At 45.7% G+C, this 20,872-nt stretch overlaps 1 protein-coding gene across 3 annotated transcripts in view; it reads right to left on the bottom strand.

Moving 5' to 3' along the window:
- CBFA2T2 (CBFA2/RUNX1 partner transcriptional co-repressor 2) overlaps nt 1-20,872 on the bottom strand; it is a 96,451-nt gene that overhangs the window by 22,841 nt on the left and 52,738 nt on the right. For all 3 annotated transcript variants that reach the window (XM_074970327.1, XM_074970328.1, XM_074970326.1), the window contains one exon: nt 2,004-2,147. In XM_074970327.1, coding sequence (XP_074826428.1) covers nt 2,004-2,147 — 144 coding nt within the window. Of the gene's footprint in view, nt 1-2,003; nt 2,148-20,872 lie in introns of those variants that run through there.

Raw genomic sequence — 20,872 nt, forward strand, 5'->3', positions numbered from 1 at the left:
AATGAAAGGGGCGAAAGGGCTGCTACAGAGGGAAAGTACTGCTAGATGGAAGGTAGGTCCATTAATAAAGGAAGAAGGAATGAAATTAATGACAACATGCTGAGCTCTTGTTTTAAAGGTGACCTGCAAAGAAAAATAAAGATGAGCTTTTGAGTTGTGTGTGTCATTATTACGGGTAAGGAAGATCTGACTGTTTTTAAAAAAATGTATTTTTCTATTTAAAAAATAAAAAGTAAAGGAATCTATGGAACATTTAAACACTTTCAAAGAAGCCAAACTAGATGACAGGCATTACATGATATTAGCATGCATGATGAATCCAAGAGAAGTATTTGGGACAGTACTAGAAGACTGGATAAAAGCAAATGTCTTAATGAATTTCAAGGAGGAGGATCCTGGCAATTATTTCCCCATAATTAACATCTATTCGTAGTAAAAAAAAAAAAAAAAAAATGCAATAACTAGCCATTAAAAAAAAACAACCATAAGTAAGAAGCAAGGGACGTAGCATGGCCTACTGGCTAGGACACTCGAATGGGAGATCCATGTTCTATTCCTAGCCTTGTTATTGACCTGCTGGGTGAAGTCAGACAAGTCTTTCCCGCAAGATCTTTTGTCTGCCTGTTCGGTTTAGATGATCAGTTCTTTGGGGGCAGATTATTATAGCGTATGTACAGAGCCAAGCACAAAGAGGCCTTGACATTGGCTGGGGCCTTTAAGCACTACTGGAATATAAATAATGAGACTAATCCTCACCAGACTTACTTCATTGCAATTACAGTAAAAGCTAAGTTAGCGAATGACCAGACCCCAGTAGGATTTTAGTAAAACATCTGAGACTGTGTGATTCATAACCTTACTTGAAAAATTAATTCAAAATGGTTTAGATAAGACTGAATAACCATAAACTAGGATGCCATAAAAAAAACAATGTATCAAAGATGAGGGCAAGGGAAAGTCTGATGTGGTAGCCCAGTGAGAAGTATTCTGGAATATCTAATTAAGCATTCTGGCAGAGAGGTTAAGCGGTAAGTGAAATTCATAGATGACACTAAATTGTGCGGGGTTGGAAACATCAGTGAGGGGAGTAAAATAATACACAGGTAGCTAGAGAGATGAGCAGTGTGGGCAGAAAACAGTGAGGAGAATCAACCTTCTAAAAAAAAAAATGCACCTCGTGCATCTGGGGAAAGATAACCCTTACCTCAGCTGTTACATGGAAGGAAGAAAAGTGGAAAGCTGTAACACTGAGAAAGACTTTGGGAAGATAGCGACTGGTAAATTGGATACAAGTTTGCAATGTCATAATGGGAGCAAAGAAGTCCAAGTTCCTTTGGACTGCATAAGTGAGGCATGAGGGAGCAGAGAGGGAAATACCCCTCTGTACTGTACTGGTGCTACTGCAGGTAGAAGAGTGTTATTTCTAGGCATCACACTACCAGAAAGAAAAACTAGAGGGAGTAGCTGGAACAGCAACCAAGCAGAGCAGGGGTATGGAGGACTGAATTATGTCGAGGAGGGGCAATGAAAGTCAACCCTTATTGGAAGGGTATAAATAATTGAAATGGAGAGAGATGATTTGGGGTGAATAAGGAGAAGCTATGAGACCTTCCTGGCAGTGAGATACATCAACCCGTGGACTAATCTCCCAAGGGAAGCAGTGCGAGCGCCAGCACTGGTCTTCTTTAAAACTAATCTGGAAAAAGCACTTCTGTATTTGAGTCAGTGTACCATAGTGAACAATTCTGCAGCAGTAGGGAGAGGCACTGGATAAACTACCTGGTAGGAGAGCTTCAATCCCCCCTCCCAGTTCTTCGCTACCTCTACGATGCACAACTCACTCTCTAGTCCGGGTATCAGCACACAAAAACAGCTGCAATATCGGCAGCAATTTTTAAAAACTGAATGTTTCCCCCACGTCGAGATTAAGAGTCTTGTTGAAAATTCAAGGGGAAAAGCAGTTTCCTAACATCAGATCAGACCCAGGTACAGACAAGCCTTACATGCTGTAGGAGTGAACGACACTGGCCGGGGTCCGCCTGGGTTCACAGGTGGCAGTGGTGGCATGCTTGGAGGAGAAGATCTTGACTGTATCTTCACTTCCACGGGCGATCCAGGCATCACTGGCACCCTCTTCTCACTAGCAACTGGTAAGAGAAGAAAAAAAGAGAGTTTAAAGCTCACTGAAGGTCAAAACCACACACACCCCAGCCCCACACCAAATCATTCCTCTGAACTCACAACGCTGTGGGGCAGAAGGAGAGAAAGCAAGGTGCTCATATACTGCAGTGATGAGGGCGGTGTGAGAACCTGAATAGAACAGGTTAAAACCTCTGCAGGCAGGATACTGATATGGCGCACACTACAGTCTGGACTGATCACGCGCGCACACATTCACACACACTGTTCGAACGTTTTTTGTTTGGTTGTTTGCTAAATCTTTCCAAAAGTAACCAGCCTGCCTGGCAACGCCGGCCTACTCCTGCCAGCACACTGTAGATACATGGGTGGGATTTTGAGAAGTGACTCACGAGCACAAGTCCCATTGAAAGTCTGTACGATTTATGCTGCTATGTCCCTTAGACACTTTTGAAAATCACACCCATAGAATACAAGAGCCCAATGAGTTTGAAAGAAGGCAGGTGAAAATGAAAGACTTTCACATCTCCACCCCTCATTAAAACCTGAGGTCAGGCACATAGCTCTGGGGAACCACCATCGCACAACGCAAGGCAGAGTTACATTCTTTACAAGGCGCCTGTGATGCCAACAGGTGGCTGGTGGAAAAACCAAACTCTGGCTTTGACAGGTAAGTAAAGGAGACATTTGTCAAGCTCTTTTGTTTCAGGGTTTGATATTCAGTGCCCCAGCAGGTGTGGGTTTGCAGGTGTCAAATGAACACCTCCCTTCTGTGAACAGCACGGGCTGTGCACCCTTGTAGAAATACAGGGCTACCCGAGCACACAGAAAAGGAAGGATGTGTGAACATTCAGATAAGTACATCTGAATAGATGAGTACTTATGTGGGCACTGAAAATCAAGACTATAAAATGTACGGATGCACATACAGTACAGTATTTTCCTAAGGATTTGGGTTCTTAAAACTATTAGTTTTTATAAATCATCATCCCACTTCACCTTTAAGGCCATGTCTTCATTGCAAAAAAGGTGGGACAGTTAACTCTTTGTTAAATCCTAGTGGAGACATGACACCATAGTTTTTAATCTTGATATAGCTAGTCGAGATCAACCCCAGGTGGAGGGCTCTAGGGTTGAGCTCAACTAGTTACATCAATAAAAACTCTGTTTCTTGTTTCCACTAGGATTTGATATTGAGATAGCTCTCCACTTTCCTGCAGAAAAAGACAAAGCCCAAGTGTCTCCAAAGCACGACTGCTTTACTAAGAGCCGATAAACCCGCCAGCATATTATTCAGAGACCATGGATGCTTATTGTTGCTGCTCTGATGACACTGGCATGCAGCTCATCCATAAGCGTGTGACCCAAAAGGAGTAATGTGAGACAATGTGATCCAGATCATCCCCCTCAACAATGTGCTGACCACTTTCTGCTCCTGAAACTGATGCCTGTCTCATCTGATTAGTTCCTGAACATGTTGTGACGATGTGGTAGCATGCCCTTCCTAAAATCGTTGAAAGATTTCCAGCACATCCATCTGGGCTCTGGTACTTTTTTTTTTTTGGCCAGGGACGGGGAGGGGAGGGAGCAAGGGAAGGAAGGAACTGACAGTTGTCTTTCACTTCTGGGTGTTGTGTGCAGTGTGTGAGAACCCAAAGGGAACCATCGTTGCAGACCACCTGCTTTTTCAGCAAGGCTGCCAAAGGCCTGGAGGAGAGCGTAGCAGTTAGACATGTTTCAACCTTCACCACTTGGCATAAGCTGGAATTCAACACAGCCCACAAGCAATGCACTGAAATGCCTCCAGAAGCGTTGACTGAAAAGTTTGGATTCTTTCTAGTGTAAGACAAAAAAACTTCAGCTGCTTGGATACCTTTATAACAGCTGAAACTAATTGCCTTCAATGCTGATGGGCTATGGGCAAAGGAAAAAGCATTCTGGAACTTTGAAAGGTGAGACGGCACATAGGGCATTTCCCTTGTCATGAAGGAGGGCTGGGCAGCTTTTTGTTTATATATAATGAAGCATTTTCCTGTCTAACAAGCCCACCAAAGAGTTCAGAGCATGTTTATGTTAGGAAGGCACGACAGAAAAACAGCAAATTGCTACTCACAGCTCCTTCACTGCCAAAAAACAAATCTAACTTCTATCAGCACGGCAGAGCAGGCTGGAATCCATTCCGCCATGTGCAGCAACAAGAGAATGATCCGTGAGCTTCTGATAGCATAATCTGTATTACTAGCGAGGACTTAAAAGGCAGAAAGGACCCACGTAGACCTCTGGGGCTGATTAGAAACATCAAATAATACTTAGCACTAGAACAGCCTTCTCATCTTCAAAGCATTAACCATCAGTAGAGGTAAGCAGCACACACATTTTTACAACTGGAAAAAACTAACAGAGGTGAAATGACTTTTCTAAAGCCCTGGAAGGAATCAGTTTCCAATTCTGAATTAGAACTCAGAAATTCTTGGCTCCCAGACCTGTGTCCAACTACACCTTTCTAGACTGGAGACAGAAGCTATTGAGAGAGACTTAATAAGGAACTGCCCACTGAGAGCTGTGCTTAACTCACTTTAGGTGCTGTATAAATACATAAATACTACATAGTGATGTCATTTTTGCATGTTATCAATCAGCACTAAAGAACACAGTTCTACCAGGGCTTAAACTCTGAGTGGAACAATCCTATTTTTAAAAAAAGGAAACTGATTGAACTGAGAAGTTTTTCACTGAATTATAATCACAAAACCTGCTGCTTTGCAGTTTATGGCAACAATCTGTTCTCCTCAGCAAAGGTGCTGGTTTGTGAAAGCATAGAAGGAACAACCTGGTGCCAGAGCCCTTCTGCACCAAGCACTTGGCACTATCGCCGATGGCCTGAAATCCCCTAGGCAAGTCATAAGCACCTGTTTTTCCTGCATACACCAGACCACAGGTTTCTCCTTTATTCTCCTTGTGGAAAATTATCCTTAAGGTGAGCAAGGTAACAAATGGATCCTGCACTCCAACAATCTCCCTCTCTGTGAGATTAGAGAGGTGACATTGGCAGCGTGAGCAGAGATGACTATACAGTAAAACCCCCATACTCAAGCAATTAAGAAACTCTCCATTTCAATGGATTTGGGATCGCTCACAATTAAAAATCAAATCAAATCAAATCTGCAGTTCTAAGTATTATATAGCAGCAGGTGTGTCTTTTAGTTTATATAAACCCTGTTTCACATCAGTAATTTTTTGTTCAAATCTCAGCTTCCCATCCGCCAAGAAGGCGACCAGAGAGATTATTCAAGACACTGGCCATATACTGTACACTTCTGTATGCAAGTGTTCGTTCACACTTTTACATTAATTCATACTGAATGTGTCCACCTTTCCTGTGTGTTCACTTCCTGCAAATACTCTAGCAAATAAGTTTACTGACAGAAAATTTGGGGGGGGGGGGGGTAAGAGAACCAACAGCGAATCAGACAAGCATTCCAGAATATTCACAGAGAACAAATTTTGAATTTGCAATCCAAAAGTATTCACACCAGAAGCGTCATGCTAAGAGTTGCACTCATCTGTTCAGGGAACAGAAACACACCATGGGATCTACAGCGTTCAGTCAAAACAGTTCTAACTGTAAACATCCAATACTTTTACTCCATAGTTTGTGAGCTACCCAGCAACTGAAATATGTTTGCACAAATCATTTGAATAAATGCAAACAGTGAGCTAACTCATGGAAATTATAATTGACTGGCAGGATAATTCACAAACAGAAAAGAAGCTACATTTGATAAATGTCATTCACTGTAAATTGTTCTTCCTGTTCTAGCTTTACAAAATTCAATATTCTCTCCTGCCTTTATCTCCAACAAGACGGCTCACATGCAAACATATGCACAGTACCCCTTTCATACTCTGTTTTCTTCACCCCCTTCCTGTGAAACCTGTTCCCACAACTGCATATGGGGAACATAACACGAGACATACGATCTCACTAGAGCATGGAATGGAACCTGGACTTCGATGATCTCTCTTTCCAAACCATTTGCAGGACATATTAAACATACTGTCAAAACACTACCAAGGGCACATTTTTAAAAATAAAGTCTTGTTTGGTTGGTTTTTTTAAACAAAGCCCAAGCAGAAATATTGCCACTGTCAGTTATAATAAAAGTTCAATGGAATTCCCACCCCCTCAACCTCCAATAAACAATCCCATGCACTTGTAATAACTTGCGAAACACTGCATTGCTCTGTGGCAGTGCATAAGAACCTGAAAGCCAAAACTCACAAGAAATCAAGTGGCTTGTTTTCATGGCTCACCATGAGAGAAATACAAAAAACAAGCATCGCTGTTAGATTTCACAAGCTTTCTATTACTGGATTGTGGTGGTTGTAACCCAGATAAGGACATATCTGTCTTCTAAACATTTTGATTTTGCATATCCCTTTAATGGGAATAATATGGGTTTTTACTCAACTTCACACAGAGAAAAATGAGCTAAAATGGGGCAGTGCAGACACTGATGAGGAGGTCAGCTCTCCCATCAAGGGCTGAAGGAACATTGCTTTCTTCTCACACTGAACTGTTTAGGAAGGTTTGATGGTTCATCAACGACAGGATTTTAATTCAGTCTCCAGCTGCTGATCTCCAGTTGTGGTTACGGAGAAGGGACACCCAGTGGCTGTTCAAACTGAGTGCAAGTCATAGAATTTGCCAGTTATCTGAAATCATGTTGAATAGAATCAAGTGCATGTTTGGAGGCAGGAAATGGGACATGCGCTCAGTCCAAATGCACATCCAAGTTAGGATGCTTTTCAGCTCCCTGACGTACAAAGCTCATAAGAAGCACCAAACAAGACAACACTGGCAAACTGAAGTTCTTCTTCCAAACCGGCCTTTGTTCTTGCAGCCCCCCTTTAAGAAAAGCAGTTGCATTTGATAGCTTGACTACTCAGAACGTCCATTTAGCATCACTTCCTAAATTGGACATCTTAATCTGTTATACTTCAAACAGGTTTCCTTCCAAAATTCCAGACAAACTTCAGTGCTAACTCCTGCTCCTTTACAAAGCTATCAAACTCGCTGTTCCTTGTCTCATGTGGGAATGTTAGCTGACATGGTTTGGTCTGAAGGTGCTGATTGGATCTATTTTAGAAACATGTATGAATTCTGTGTCGCTATTTTCCAAACACTGCCTGCAGGACACAGATTGAACATGTTTTTAGCACACAGCTTTTGCCATCAAGCTGCCAAACATCACAATTTTTTGACGACTTGTGTTGACTTCACATCCAGAGATAGCAAATGTTGACTGGTTAACGAAGATGCGCTGAATGAACAAGAGAATATTCCTGCCAGTGTCAAGATGAGAGGAAAACTATACTGAACTGACCGGAAACAATCTGGAGTGTTACCAGGGAATAAGATTCATTTTGTTTAAAAGAATCCTGGCCATTGACATTCTGTTTTATTCTTTACTTGACAACCATTAGGGTCTCCATCCTCTCAAATGTGATGGAGAAAAGCAACAGGGACATAGGGAGTTTGAAAACCAGATTTTACAATGATTAATCAATACAGATTTCAGCTGATTTCCACGTTATTCAGCTGTAATAGCAAAGCTTGTGATTTTGTATATTGGATGGCCTGGAGGTAGGAAGCCATTTAGTTTGGGGGGTGCCACTAAGGAAGTCCTTGTGGCGAAAATCAATTTCAGTGCATTGTTCTTCTTAGCGTATGCGCAAAGTGCCTCAGGTGACACGTGACCAGGATTCATCACGGAATTTGGTCCACTGGTTGGATCATTAGCTTCCCCGGCTTGGGCCGGGCACTGACTGGGAGTGTGATATGAATGCTGATTCATGCATTCAAGAGCTTGGATTGATTTTGTGCCCACTCAAGGAACTGCTGACCACAAAGCTGTACTGTATCCTGCTGTGATGGGGTATACTCACTGGCCCTGAGAGGGTAAATCAGGCCCAATTAACTGTCCAGGCTGCACCTGGAGGAGGAGCCAGGGAGCAGAAATTAATTAGACACAAGGCTCAACTGGGCAGGGACAGGCAGGGCCTATATAAACCAGGAAGCTGGCAACAGAAAGGAGCTGCAGGAAGGCAGGCTGCAGTCACTCTCTGGGAAGAGGGAGGTGTGTTGGGACTGTAGAGGGTAGTTAACAGTTACTCCCTGGCGAACCCAAAGAAGGGGAAAGCCAGGAAGGTAGGAGAAGTAGCAAGGGACAGCAGTGCAGGCCTTGGCTAATTGGAGGGTCCCTGAACGGGAACCTGGAGTAGAGGGTGGGCCCCGGTTCCCCTACCAGCCACTAGAGACATGGCAAATACGAGGCAGAGAAGAGTGGACTGTTTGGGACGATTTGGTCTGGGAAAGACTGTTACACACACCCGTCCCTGCCCCCCGGAAGGGGGAACAATGTTGTGACTTGGCCAGAAGGCTGAGTCACGAAAAGGAGGCCGCAGTTCCTGGAGCAAGTGGGCCTCAGAATGAGAAGACAGTGGGAGAGACACCGCTGGAGGAGGACACAGTACCTTGCAGAACTAATCCCCTGGATGGCTAACAGAAGGTGCCACCAGCGGTGAGTATGCCCCGTGACACCCCCCACCCCCACCCACGGCCAACCGCAACATATACTACATGGCACTCCAGTAATTGGTTTGACTAGATTTTCTAGGCTAGTTGCATTGTATTTTATTTTGCTCCCTAACTGTTGTCTTAATGTAGCAGACAAAGAAGAACAACAGTTAAGAGTAGCACTACTGATCAGCTTCTCATTTAACAAGCACAGGCTAAGTTCTAGTTGAGGATCAAGTCCCAGAATGAACAATACGCTAGAACAGGTTCTGGAGGAAGCTGCCAGACCACCTTTGCCTTCACTCACAAATCAGAGAAGTTCTTCCCCTCAGCTGTTGCTGGAGAGCTGAGCATTAAACATGCCCTATTGTGTCCACAATATACACAATTTTTCAACTCAACAGTTTAAACACCAGCCAAGACAGGTTTTCAAGACATTTACTTTCTTTAAGTAAACCTTCCTGCTATTGCACTTAATAAAAGGAGAGTGTTGCTATGATGGGTGACCTCAGAAGAATAGCCAAATTCCACTTACACTGTAAACTATAAAAAGAAAAGTCTGTTTTAATAATCCTTTGCATTCATACGGTTTTGAAAAAGATAAAAAACACAATCAAAATAGCTGGGTTGCTAGGGTGTGTCTAAACGACTCTAAACATTTAATTTCTATCTTAAAGTCTTTGGAAATGAAGAAAGAAACTGAGAACCACAAGAAATAAAGGACTGCAGGACAAAAGCTAGATAAGCAGCTACCATGAGAATTCAAGGTGAGGATAAGAAAAAGTATAGTATGAAATAACCATGGCCAGTGCAGGGACTGGATGACTCCTAAAGGCTGATAGGATAATATCAGGATGTGCGATTTACATGTGTTAATAAAAAGTGTTTGTGAACCTGTTAAATAATAACATTAAGCTCCAGTATAAAAAAGTTGGCATCCTGGCATATTTGAGGACTGCACAGTCCTGGAGTGGGACAGAAGAAACCTAAACACATCCCAATAGACGGAGGTAGTGTTGCTGGGAGAAATGGGAAGTCATCTAGCGAAGAGAAGGTTCAACTAGAAGCGAAGTGGAACCGATGGTGGGAGGATGCTGTGCCACGGACCTCACAATGGTAAGCAATGCTGTTTGGGGGTAGCTGGAGAGAGAGGCTGGATTGCTATGAAAGGAATCAGAATGTTGGGATAGGCGCATCCATCGCCTGGTCAATACACAATGTGGAATAATCTAGTTTTTAAAAGGTGAGCACAAGCAGTTTCCCAGTGAAAAAACTGGCTACTAGCATTAAGCTAGTAATGGTGGAAGTGGAAGAGTAACTGTTGATCCTGGTACAAAAGCCAGAGCAGTGAGCTTTCAGGCAACTATACAGTGCTGGGAAGAATGGAACAAAGGCTAATATGGTACGTAGACAATGTAATTGTCTTTTATATATTAATAAGCTCAAGATTATAAGGCTATTCCGGTTTGTACATGTATTTAATTGATTCAGTGCTGGAAAAGTTAATTCAATTAAGGAAGTACATGCCTCAATCTGAATTTAGACCTGGTCTACATTGAAAGGGTCGGCTGACCCAGCTACGTCACTCAGAAGTGGAAAATCCACACCCTGGAGCAACATAGTTAAGCCGACCTAACCCCTGGTACAGACAGCACTAGGTCGACGGAAGAATTCTTATCACCTCTCTGGGAGATGAGTTACCTACCGCAATGGGAGAACCCCTCTCATCCACGTTGGTAGTTTCTACTCTGAAGCACTATAGCAGCGCAGCTGCAATTGAGAGTCTATAGTATTTCAAGTGTAGACAAGCCCTTAGTTTGTAGATCCTAACTACAAACCAGCACAGCGTCTGTCCTGCAACACACAAACCTGTTTGCTGGGTTCAACCAACTTTGCTATTAAACTGATTTCTGTATTTTGTATTAAAAACAAAACATTTTAGAAGCAGCAAGGCAGGAGAACATCTCCACGCAAAGTAAATGAATGCTCACAGGTTTGTTTATAGTAAGACCGACCATATATCCAAAGAGTCCCTCTTCCCTCTCCACCCACTGTTCATCACAGTTGGAGTGATCAGAGTCAGCCAGGCACTTGCCACCAGATGATTGGATCCTAAAGTCTGTAACATAGCCATATTTTGTTTTTACATGATGCCTTCTGGAGTGAAGGATTCTGTATACATTCACTCAAGAAGCTGCATTTCAGTGGGTAAGGGTGGGAGAAGCACATAACATAGAAGTAGGGAAAGGGGACATTTTAGCTGAGACAGCAGGGCAAAATGCTACTTATACAGTAAGTGCCCAGGGATCATTGATCCCTGCAGAGCAGACAGGACTGTTTTTCATCCTAAAGAGCCACTTTCCCGAAAAAAAGCCAAATGCATGGAACTCATTTATCTGCCGTGTAAGTAAAAAAGATCGAGATGATCCTGCAGGGTCATGAACCTGAAGTTACAATGCATCCAATGAAGTGAGCTGTAGCTCACGAAAGCTTATGCTCAAATAAATTTGTTAGTCTCTAAGGTGCCACAAGTACTCCTTTTCTTTTTGCAAATACTTCAAAGTGGAGACTCAGACCACTTAAGACATCCCTTCAGGCTGCTTTGTGGACTCTCATAGTTGAACAGGACAGAACAAGAGGTTTAAGATAAAGCCAAGTTATGTATTTTAGAACTTTTAGCATGCCGTAGAACTGTCCAGACAGGATGTTACTGTGCAGCAAGCTAGCCTGCTGCAGATTCACCCGCTGGCTTGCCGTGCCCCACATCCCAGCTAGACAAGCCCTCAGTTTGAAAACTAGGAGAAACATGGTTCAGAAAAGGAACAAGAGGGCAAGGGAGGGGATGGAGTTAATATCTCTGGGGGCTATTCGGTTGTTAACTAGATCCTGCTGACAATCTACTAGGGATGGTTTAGGATAATTAAATCAATACTGCCCTGAAGCCGAGGGGCTTATTAGATGTCCATTCCAGCTCAAATGAGTCCATGATTAAAAGGACACGTTGCAATTTCCTTGCTTTCCAGGAGATCCTGTTAATTTTAATGCAGCCTAAAAGCCGCATCACTGTAACTTGACCTGATAATGTAAATAGGATGGAGTGAAATATAGCTGGTCACCTTCCCAGCTTCAGCGAATGTTTATTTTGAATAACGTGCTTATCTGCTCCAAACTGCTCACCATCTGTTTTCAATCTCCACCAAGCTAATAATTTTCACATTAGGAACTGAGAAATGGGAAGAATTACATTTAAATTTTATTTTTAACATCTTTGCTTTGCTCTTTGAGGTTGTCTTGTCTCCTCCCCTTGACAGCTTCAAGCCATTTATAAAGACCTTTCCACCTTTGCACAGTGCTTTGAGATACTCAGATGAGAGGAGCTATATGAATGCAAAGCATTTGTGTTATTAGTCAGACTACCACCCTGTTCGAATAGCTCAGCAATATATCAGCCTACAGTCCGATACCTGGTAGCATCTCCCACGCTCAAATGAAAATCAGTTTGCCTAGAAAAGAGCAAATCTTTTATCATTTGGCAATATAATTACATAAAAAGGTGGGGAAAAGAGGAAAGGATTAGATATACAAAGCATTAATGAGAGCAGCATAAAGACAATGAATAAAAGCAGCCTTAAGGGGAGGGAAAGGTGAATTGTATTTTGTTAAAAAAAACCTAACTGGAGCAGGGAAGAGGAAAAACGTCGTAAAATGTACAGGGTAAAAATTTTAGGTTTCCAGTGGCCTCAAAGTGCTTTCATATATTCTATGGCCAGAAGGAACCATTGTGATCACCTAGGCTGAGCTCCTGTATAAAACACAGGCCAGAGAATTTCCCCACAATAATTCCTAGCCAGATCTTTCAGAAAAACATCCAATCTTGATTGAACAATAGTCAGTGATGGAGAATCCACCACAACCCTTGTTCCAATGGTTAATTACTCTCACCATCAAAACTTTGCCTTACTTCCAGTCCGAATTTGTCTAGCTTCTTTGCAAAGATGGCAAATGTTGCTACAGTACTCCATTTTACAGTTAAAGAAACTGAGGCATATAGAGGTTGAGTAACATGCCCAAGGTCACACAATAAGTCAGTGGTCAATCTGGGTGAGCCCAGATCTACTGACACCCAATGCATCCTCCTTTATACATAGACAGTTTTATAAGGAGCTACTATGGATCCTATTGTGATGGGTGGGTATAAGGTTCCTGCCTGGGTACTTCACTGAATACGATCAATCCATTTTTGTATTGTATATTTCAGTTTACAAAGCACCAGAGGCTTTGAGCCTGCAAGATGCTGTGGGAGTGGAGGGGACTCAGCACCTCACAGCAGTGCTTAGCACCTTGCAGGACTAAGCCCCTAGAGTTTGGGATAGACATTTCACAAATCAAAAATAAATGCATGCATCTCCATCTCCCACACACAGCTGTTTCACTTTCAAGCTCAATTATGTGGAACTCAGCTATAAGAAATTGAAATAGCAGAATATGTTATCATTTGCAACCAGTCAAGAAAGCAGTTAATAAGGAAAATAAGATTAATAATTTCTTTTCTTTAAGGCTGATTGCTATCCTTCTCGGTCTTATCCTTCAATGATTTTATGAAAACCTATTAATGTGTTTGGCAGTATAAAGTTGTCTGCATTTGCTCAGTTTTATAGCGATTCTTCCTATTTTGTTGTCACATATTTAATTTCAGCATTATCATTTCAGCTAGATCTTGCTTTCCTCCTGCATAAACAGTGCAGTACCAACCATGACATGCAACTGGCTCAAGAACACATTGAGAGTCTATGGCTCAGTTCTGGTCTCCAGACCCACAGCAAATTTAGTGCTTAGGAGATAAAACTGCCACAAAAATATGGTCCACAATCTAATGACACATGTAGCTTGGATCAGCTAATTGAGAATCTCTAAATACATAGCCAGGGTATGCAAGAAATCACTTCTCTAATTTCACATGCACAAATGAATCTCTGCCAACAGAGGTTTGCTGATGACTTGACTAGCATCATAGAGGACTGATTCTCTAAAAGGGTCTAAGGAGCATTGCTTAATATACAGTTTCTTTCTGCTCATTCAACAGACTTATTAGGAGCTCGATGGCAAAACAGTTAACGGCTTTGACTTTCACCTGGAGCCCAACTGAAATACATTTAGCAGCCTCAGCCTAGTCCCTAATAGACATGAGGGGTCATGGCTGGACACATTGACAGAAGCTGGTTGGGTTTTTGATCATTCTACAGCTATGTACCAGTTTTCAATGGGACATGGCTGGGATGGAATCACTGCAGAACGAAACCCGCATCATCATCCATTATATTAAATGGAGGGGTATGCGGTGTGGGGAAGATATTAGCAGCGTGGCCTGGGGGAGGGGGTGGAAGAATTGAAGGGAAGCAGCTGAAGGGAGGGGAAGCAGGTCACATTTTAAACTTTCCTGCTCTCTAACTGCCAAGCTGCCCTGGCAACAGCAGTTCATGGTTCCGGAGCCCTTATACTCACTTTGTATTGGAAACGCCAAATGAAGAACTCTTCAGTAGTCACCATTTAGATTTTATAATTAAAAGGGCAAGGGCTGCTGCGTCATAAATGGCTGCTGGACCCAGGGGAAGGGAGAAGGGCTCCAGAACAGCCAGAGACCATTTGTAAAATAAAGGTTAGAAAAAATAATTTCCTCTTGTTCTTCTGCTATGCAGTATTTTCCACAGCAGGACACCTTGCATGAGGCTCCACAAGTGTTTTGGAGAAAAATTAGGGCTAGTGAGCCATACTGCCTGCTATGTCAAAGGGTGCATTAGACAGCTACTGGGTCCCTTCTCCCTCAGTTGTAGGCATGTGGCTTTTGGCCTTCCGTCACACAATGCAATTGAAGTGGGAATCGAGAGGAACCTAATGCACACCCTGATAAACGTTTCTGTTATAAAAATATGCCCTGTAGGGACAACTTACACTGAGAAGTGCAAGAATAAAGTTAGTGCAGTTCTTCCCTCAGGAGTCCATCTTTCTCCTTTCTGAACTGTTGAAAGTAGCCAATAAACCTGTCTAGACTTTGTGCCTGGCGTTCTGCAGTGACAGAATGATGAAATACCTCTGAACCCCTTCTGCAGAGGAATTTGCTTCCTTCCACAAAAAGCAAAACCCCATTCACCATCACGATCTAGCTGTCCAATACTGTAACCAGAAATATAATACCCAGACCTTGGATGGCCAACCATGGTCAAGGGAAGCAAAAGATCCTCGCTAATTAGCTGAATTAGTTATAAACATTTTGGTAACATTTTGTTTGTTTACTACTGCATATAGGGGTACAAAAGTTGAAAATCCATTTCTAATGTAACACAGATATTTAATCCTCTGCAATATTTATTCACTAGGTTAACAGCATTTCGAATGAAAAATTACAGCTGCTAAACATTTTTAATGGATACCAAAATAACATATTCAGAGTTCTTAAAAATTTCCTCTTGCTTTATTGCTCTCCAAATAGTCTTACTGTAATTTAAACTATTTGAGTGCAATAATGATGGCTGGAACTAACCTTCCAGATGTGGACATCTGTCTTGTATTTGCCTTACTGGCGAAAACATGAGGAAGATTAATGACTTTAAGTCCAACGGAGATCAGACATAACAAGTAAAGCTGGGAAACAACCTAAGAACACTAAGAACAGCAGTTTCTATCGTTGAGCCATCACCCAACACTGAATCAAAGATGATTTCAGGGTAATTTCCCTGCATGTATGTGTGAAGTGTATGCACATAAAAACGGTACATGGAAAACAGAATACAGTGGTAACATTTACACGAAATATTGTGTACAGTAGAAGCAAAAAAACTTAAGATGAATGTTAAAATTATGATAATCACCCTACTTATGGTCTATACACACCTTCGCTGTATGTGCTAATTTGAGACATGTGTAGAGGAAGCCCGATTATCCCACTTTAAAAAAAAAAATTGATGTTAAGCTTCCAAATGTTCTGAAATTATTCGCTGCATAATCCAGCAAATGTGCTTCTACTACGTTACAAACATAGAAACTCTCCCTTGAGATCCTTGGCGTGATAAATATGGAGACGGTGCACAGGCGATGCCATTCAGACACACTTTGGGAAAAGAATTCCTTTGAAATATTACCATCCAAGTCTCTGCTGCACCTACTGTTACATTCCTTAAATCTCTGCCAAGACCTTTTTAAAGAGTATGGGCCAGATTTACGACGGTATTTGCAACATATTTAGGCACCTTAAATACCTATGTAAATCCAGTCCTACTCTAAATACTATGTAATGTGGACAAAATCTGTTCATTTAGGCCCCATTTCAGCAAGGTACTTAAGCACATGAGTAGTCCCCTTGACTTCAATGGGAAACCTGCTGGCTCTGCGTGGTCCTGAGTAAGTCACAACCGTTCTGGCTCCTAGTACCCTGGAGTTCCTCAATGTTATTCTCTGGTTTTGGAGGTACTAATTTAAAAAAGGACAGTTACGTTTTCCGTAACTGGTGTTCTTCGAGATGTGTTGCTCATGTCTATTCCACAATAGGTGTGTGTGCTCGCCATGTGCACCGGCACCGGAAGTTTTTCCCCTAGTAGTACCCGTGAGGGGTGGGGGGGGTCCCCCGCGACCTCTGGAGCGGCGCCTGCCTGGCGCAGTATAAGGGGAGCTGCGCGCTTCCCCCACCCTCAGTTCCTTCTTGCCAGACAACTCCGACAGAGGGGAAGGAGAGTGGGATGTGGAATAGACATGAGCAACACATCTCAAAGAACACTAGTTATGGAAAAGGTAAAGGTCTTTTCTTCTTCGAGTGATTGCTCATGTGTATTCCACAGTAGGTGATTCCAAGCTATATCTGTTGGAGGTGGGTAGGAGTTCACAAGTTCCCAGGACGGAGGACAGCCCTGCTGAACCCGGCGTCATCCCTGGTTTGGGAGACGATCACATAGTGCGAGGTGAACGTGTGAACTGAAGAACACGTGGCGGCCCTACAGATGTCCTGAATGGGGACATGGGCCACAAAGGCAGCCGATGAGGCCTGCGCCCGAGTCGAGTGTGCCCTCACAATGGGCAGCGGGGGGAACACCTGCCAGCTCATAACAGGTACGGATGCACGAAGTGATCCGACCGGAAAGCCACTGAGTGGAAATCGGCTGGCCCCTCATGCACTTGGCTGAGGCGACAAACAGTTGCGAGGACTTTCTGAACGGCTTGGTCCGCTCAAGGTAGAAAGCCAGAGCCCGTCGCACATCGAGCATGTAGAGACGGCGCTCCTCACTGGACGCCCAGGGCTTGGGGCAGAGGACCGGTAGAAAAATGTCCTGACCCATGTGGTAAGCGGAGACCACCTTCGGGAGGAATGCGGGGTGTGGGAGGAGCTGCACCTTATCTTTATGAAAAACTGTGTACGGCGGCTCAGAGGTCAGGGCCCTGAGCTCCAAGACTTGCCTGGCCGACGTGATTGCAACCAGGAAGACCACCTTCCACGAGAGGTAAGACCAGGAGCATGTGGCCAGTGGTTCAAAAGAGGACCCCGTGAGACAAGCCAACACCAGGTTCAAGTCCCACTGCAGGACCGGGGGGTTTAGAATATGGGAAAAGATGGTCCAACCCCTTGAGGAACTGGCCAGTCATAGCATGGGAAAATATAGTGTGCCCCTGCACTGGCAGATGAAAGGCCGATATGCCTGCCAGGTGCACCCTGACTGACGAAGACGCCTAGCCCTGGGCTCTCAGGTGGAGGAGGTAGTCAAAAATAAGCTGGATTGGGGCGGTCACGGGAGAGACACCGTGGTCCACTACCAATCTAGAAAAATGGGACCACTTCGCCAAATAAGTACGGCGAGTGGAGGGCCACCTACTTTCAAGGAGGATGCCCTGAACATGTTCTGAGCATGTCCTCTGCTCTCCACTTAACCACTGAGCAGCCACGTCGTGAGGTTAAGAGCCGCTAGGTTGGGATGGAGGAGGCGGCCCTGGTCCTGAGAGAGCAGGTCCGGGTGGAGCGGCAACAGCCACAGCAGAGCTACCACCAGGCCCGTGAGGGTCCCGTACCAATCTTGCCTGGGCCATGCCGGGACAATCAGGATGACCCAGGCCCTGTCCATCTTTATCTTCTCCAGGACCCTGCTGATTAGAGGGAACGGGGGAAAGGCGTAAAGAAGCCGGCCTGATCAGGACAGGATAAAGGCATCGGAGATAGCGCCCCTCTTTAGGCCCCCCCAGAGCAGAACCGGGGACATCGCCAGCTCTGCCGAGTCGTGAATAGGTCCACCTGGGGAGTTCCCCACCTTCAGAAGAGCTGGTGGGCCACTTCCAGGTGGAGGGACCACTTGTGTTGCGAGGAAAAGTCCCTGCTCAAGCCATCTGCTCTCTCGTTCCGGGCACTCGGTAGGGAGAAGGCCTTCAGGTGGATGTCGTGGGCTATACAGAAGTCCCACAGCCCGAGGGCCTTGCAGCAGAGGATCAGGCCCCACCTTGCCTGTTGATATAGAACATCGAGGTCATGTTGTCCGTGAGGACCCTGACTACCCTGCCCTCCAGGTGCGAGTGGAAGGCCATACACGCCAGCCGCATCGCCCTGAGTTCCTTGATGTTTATACGTAGGGTCAGGTCTTGGGCCGACCACAGGCCTTGGGTCTGAAAGCTCCCCACATGGGCTCCCCAACCCAGGTCCGACACCAACTCCAACAACGGGGCCCTGTCCCTGAACTGGACCCCTTGGAGCATGTTGTCTGGGGTGGACCACCACTGTAGGGAGGTGATCACAGAGTCCGGCACGGTGAGGACCTTGTCCATCCTGTCCGTGGCCTGGGAGAACTTCAAGGGCAACCAGAGTTGGAGGGGCCACATCGTGACTCTGGTGTGACGGACCACTTACGTGCATGCTGACACATGACCCAAGAGCTGCAGGCAAACCCTGGCTGTTGTCACCGGGAACTCTGAAATCGAGTCAATGAGACCTTTCAGGGTCTCGAATCTGTCTGGCGGGAGAGAGGCTGTGGCTGACGCTGCGTCCAGGAGCATCCCGATAAACTCTATGCGTTGGACCGGGACTAACGTGGATTTGGTGCTGTTTACAAACAGGCCCAAGGCGGTGCACATGGACAGTAGGAGCGCCACGTGATCCCTCACCTGTGACCAGGAGGTGCCCTTGACCAGCCAATTGTCCAGATAGGGAAAAATCTGGACCCCCCCCACGGCTGTCTGAGGTAGGCCGCTACCACCGTCATGCATTTCGTAAACACCCTGGGGAAAGTGGACAGACCAAATGGGAGGATCATGAATTGGTAGTGATTCTGTCCCACCACGAAATGGAGAAAGTGCATGTACCCCTCGAATATGTGGATGTGGAAGTACGTGACTTGCAGATTGAGGGCAGCATACCAGTCCCCGGCATCCAGGGAGGGGACGATGGAGGCCAGGGAAACCATGCGGAACTTGAGTTTCACCAAGTACTGGTTCAGACCTCACAGGTCCAGGATGGGTCTGAGCCCCCCTTTGGCCTTCGGGATAAGGAAGTATCGGGAGTAATACCCCTTGCCCATGAACTCCTAAGGCACCGCCTCTACCGCTCCTAGTCCTAGCAGCTGCCCCACCTCCTGCTCGAGCAGAGCCTCGTGCGAGGGGTCCCCCAGTAGGGATGGGGGCAGGGAGTGGTTGGGCTGGGGAGGAAGTAAACTGGAGGGTGTAACCCTGGGAGATGGTGTTGAGGACCCATTGGTCCAAGGTTAGCGGCGACCATTCCAGGAGGAAAGCACACAACCGGTTGGAGAAGAGGAGCTTTATTGAGGGTGGATCCCTGATGAGGACTGGCGGCGTGCCCCGAGCGGCCCGTCAAAAGCGCCTTTTCCCTGCCTGCTTGTCCTTAGAGGAACCAGGCTGGGGGGCCAGCCAAGACTGCCTCTGAGGGCGTCTCTTATAGTCCCGCTGTTTCTTGTGGGCAGCTTCATACTTCGGGAGGGCGGCCTGGGTGGCAGTCTGCTGCAGCTTGAATTTAGGTCTTGCCAGAGCCGGTACATATAGGCCCTGAGTCTGGAGGGTCGTGCAGGAGTCTTTCATGCCGTGCAGCCTTGTATCTGTCTCCTCCACAAACAGAACTTTCCCGTCAAACGGGAGATCCTGCATGGAGGACTGTGCCTCACTGGAAAGCCCAGAGAGCAGGAGCCATGATGCCCATCTCATGGACACCGCGGAAGCCATGGATCATGCGGCCGTATCCACAGCATCCGATGCTACCTGCAGGGATGCCCTAGCAGCCGCTGCCCTCTCCTCCACTAGCACCTTGAACTCCTTTCTATCGCGCTCCTGGAGGGAGTCCTCAAACTTGGGCAGGGAGCCCCACAGATTGAATTCATACCGGCCCAGGAGAGCCTGATGATTTGCCACTCGCAACTGGAAACTCGAAGACTAATACATTTTCCTTCCGAAAGAGTCCAGTCTCCGAAAGTCTTTATTCTTTGGGGTCGGGGCTGGTTGACCCTGCTGTTCCCTGTGGTTGACCGACTCAACCACCAGAGAGTTGGGCACCGGGTGGGTATACAAGTACTCATGCCCCTTGGTGGGTACAAAGTACTTGTTTTCCGCCTTCTTAGAGATAGGGGCCAACGAGGCTGGTGTCTGCCAAAGGGCATTTGAAATTTTAGCCACCCCTTCATGGAGAGGCAAGACCACCCTATCCGGTGCCGACGAGGAAAGCATGTTAAACAGGGAGTCTGAGGGCTCCTCCATCTCCTCTGCCTGGAGGTGAAGGCTTGCTGCCACCCTCTTTAAGAGTTCTTAATGGGCCCTGAAGTCCTCCTGCAGGGCGGAGGGTGGCGGGGCTGCATTCGCCTCCTCCGGGCGGGTCGAGGAGGCCGGTGCTGTGCTCTGGGTATCAGCCGGCACCAGAGGGTCCACCACCTGGTCGGATTCCAGGAACGGTGCCAAGGATGCACATCCCACTGACTCCTTCCTTGGGGGTCTGGAGAGGGAGGCCGATGGTGCTTCTGAAGCTCCAGCCACCAAGCGAGCCCCGACCAGGGGCTGCGCCAGAGGCCACAGTGCCCACTGGTACCATTGGGCCAGCCACGACGCTCGGTGCCACTGCACTTGCTGTGCCACCAGCGGGGCCAGCTGTTTGGCTTGGCTGGGCTGGCCTGGCCCACCAAAGGACGGCTA

Source organism: Natator depressus, chromosome 13 (assembly GCF_965152275.1).
Source record: "Natator depressus isolate rNatDep1 chromosome 13, rNatDep2.hap1, whole genome shotgun sequence".
NCBI lineage: Eukaryota > Metazoa > Chordata > Testudines > Cheloniidae > Natator > Natator depressus.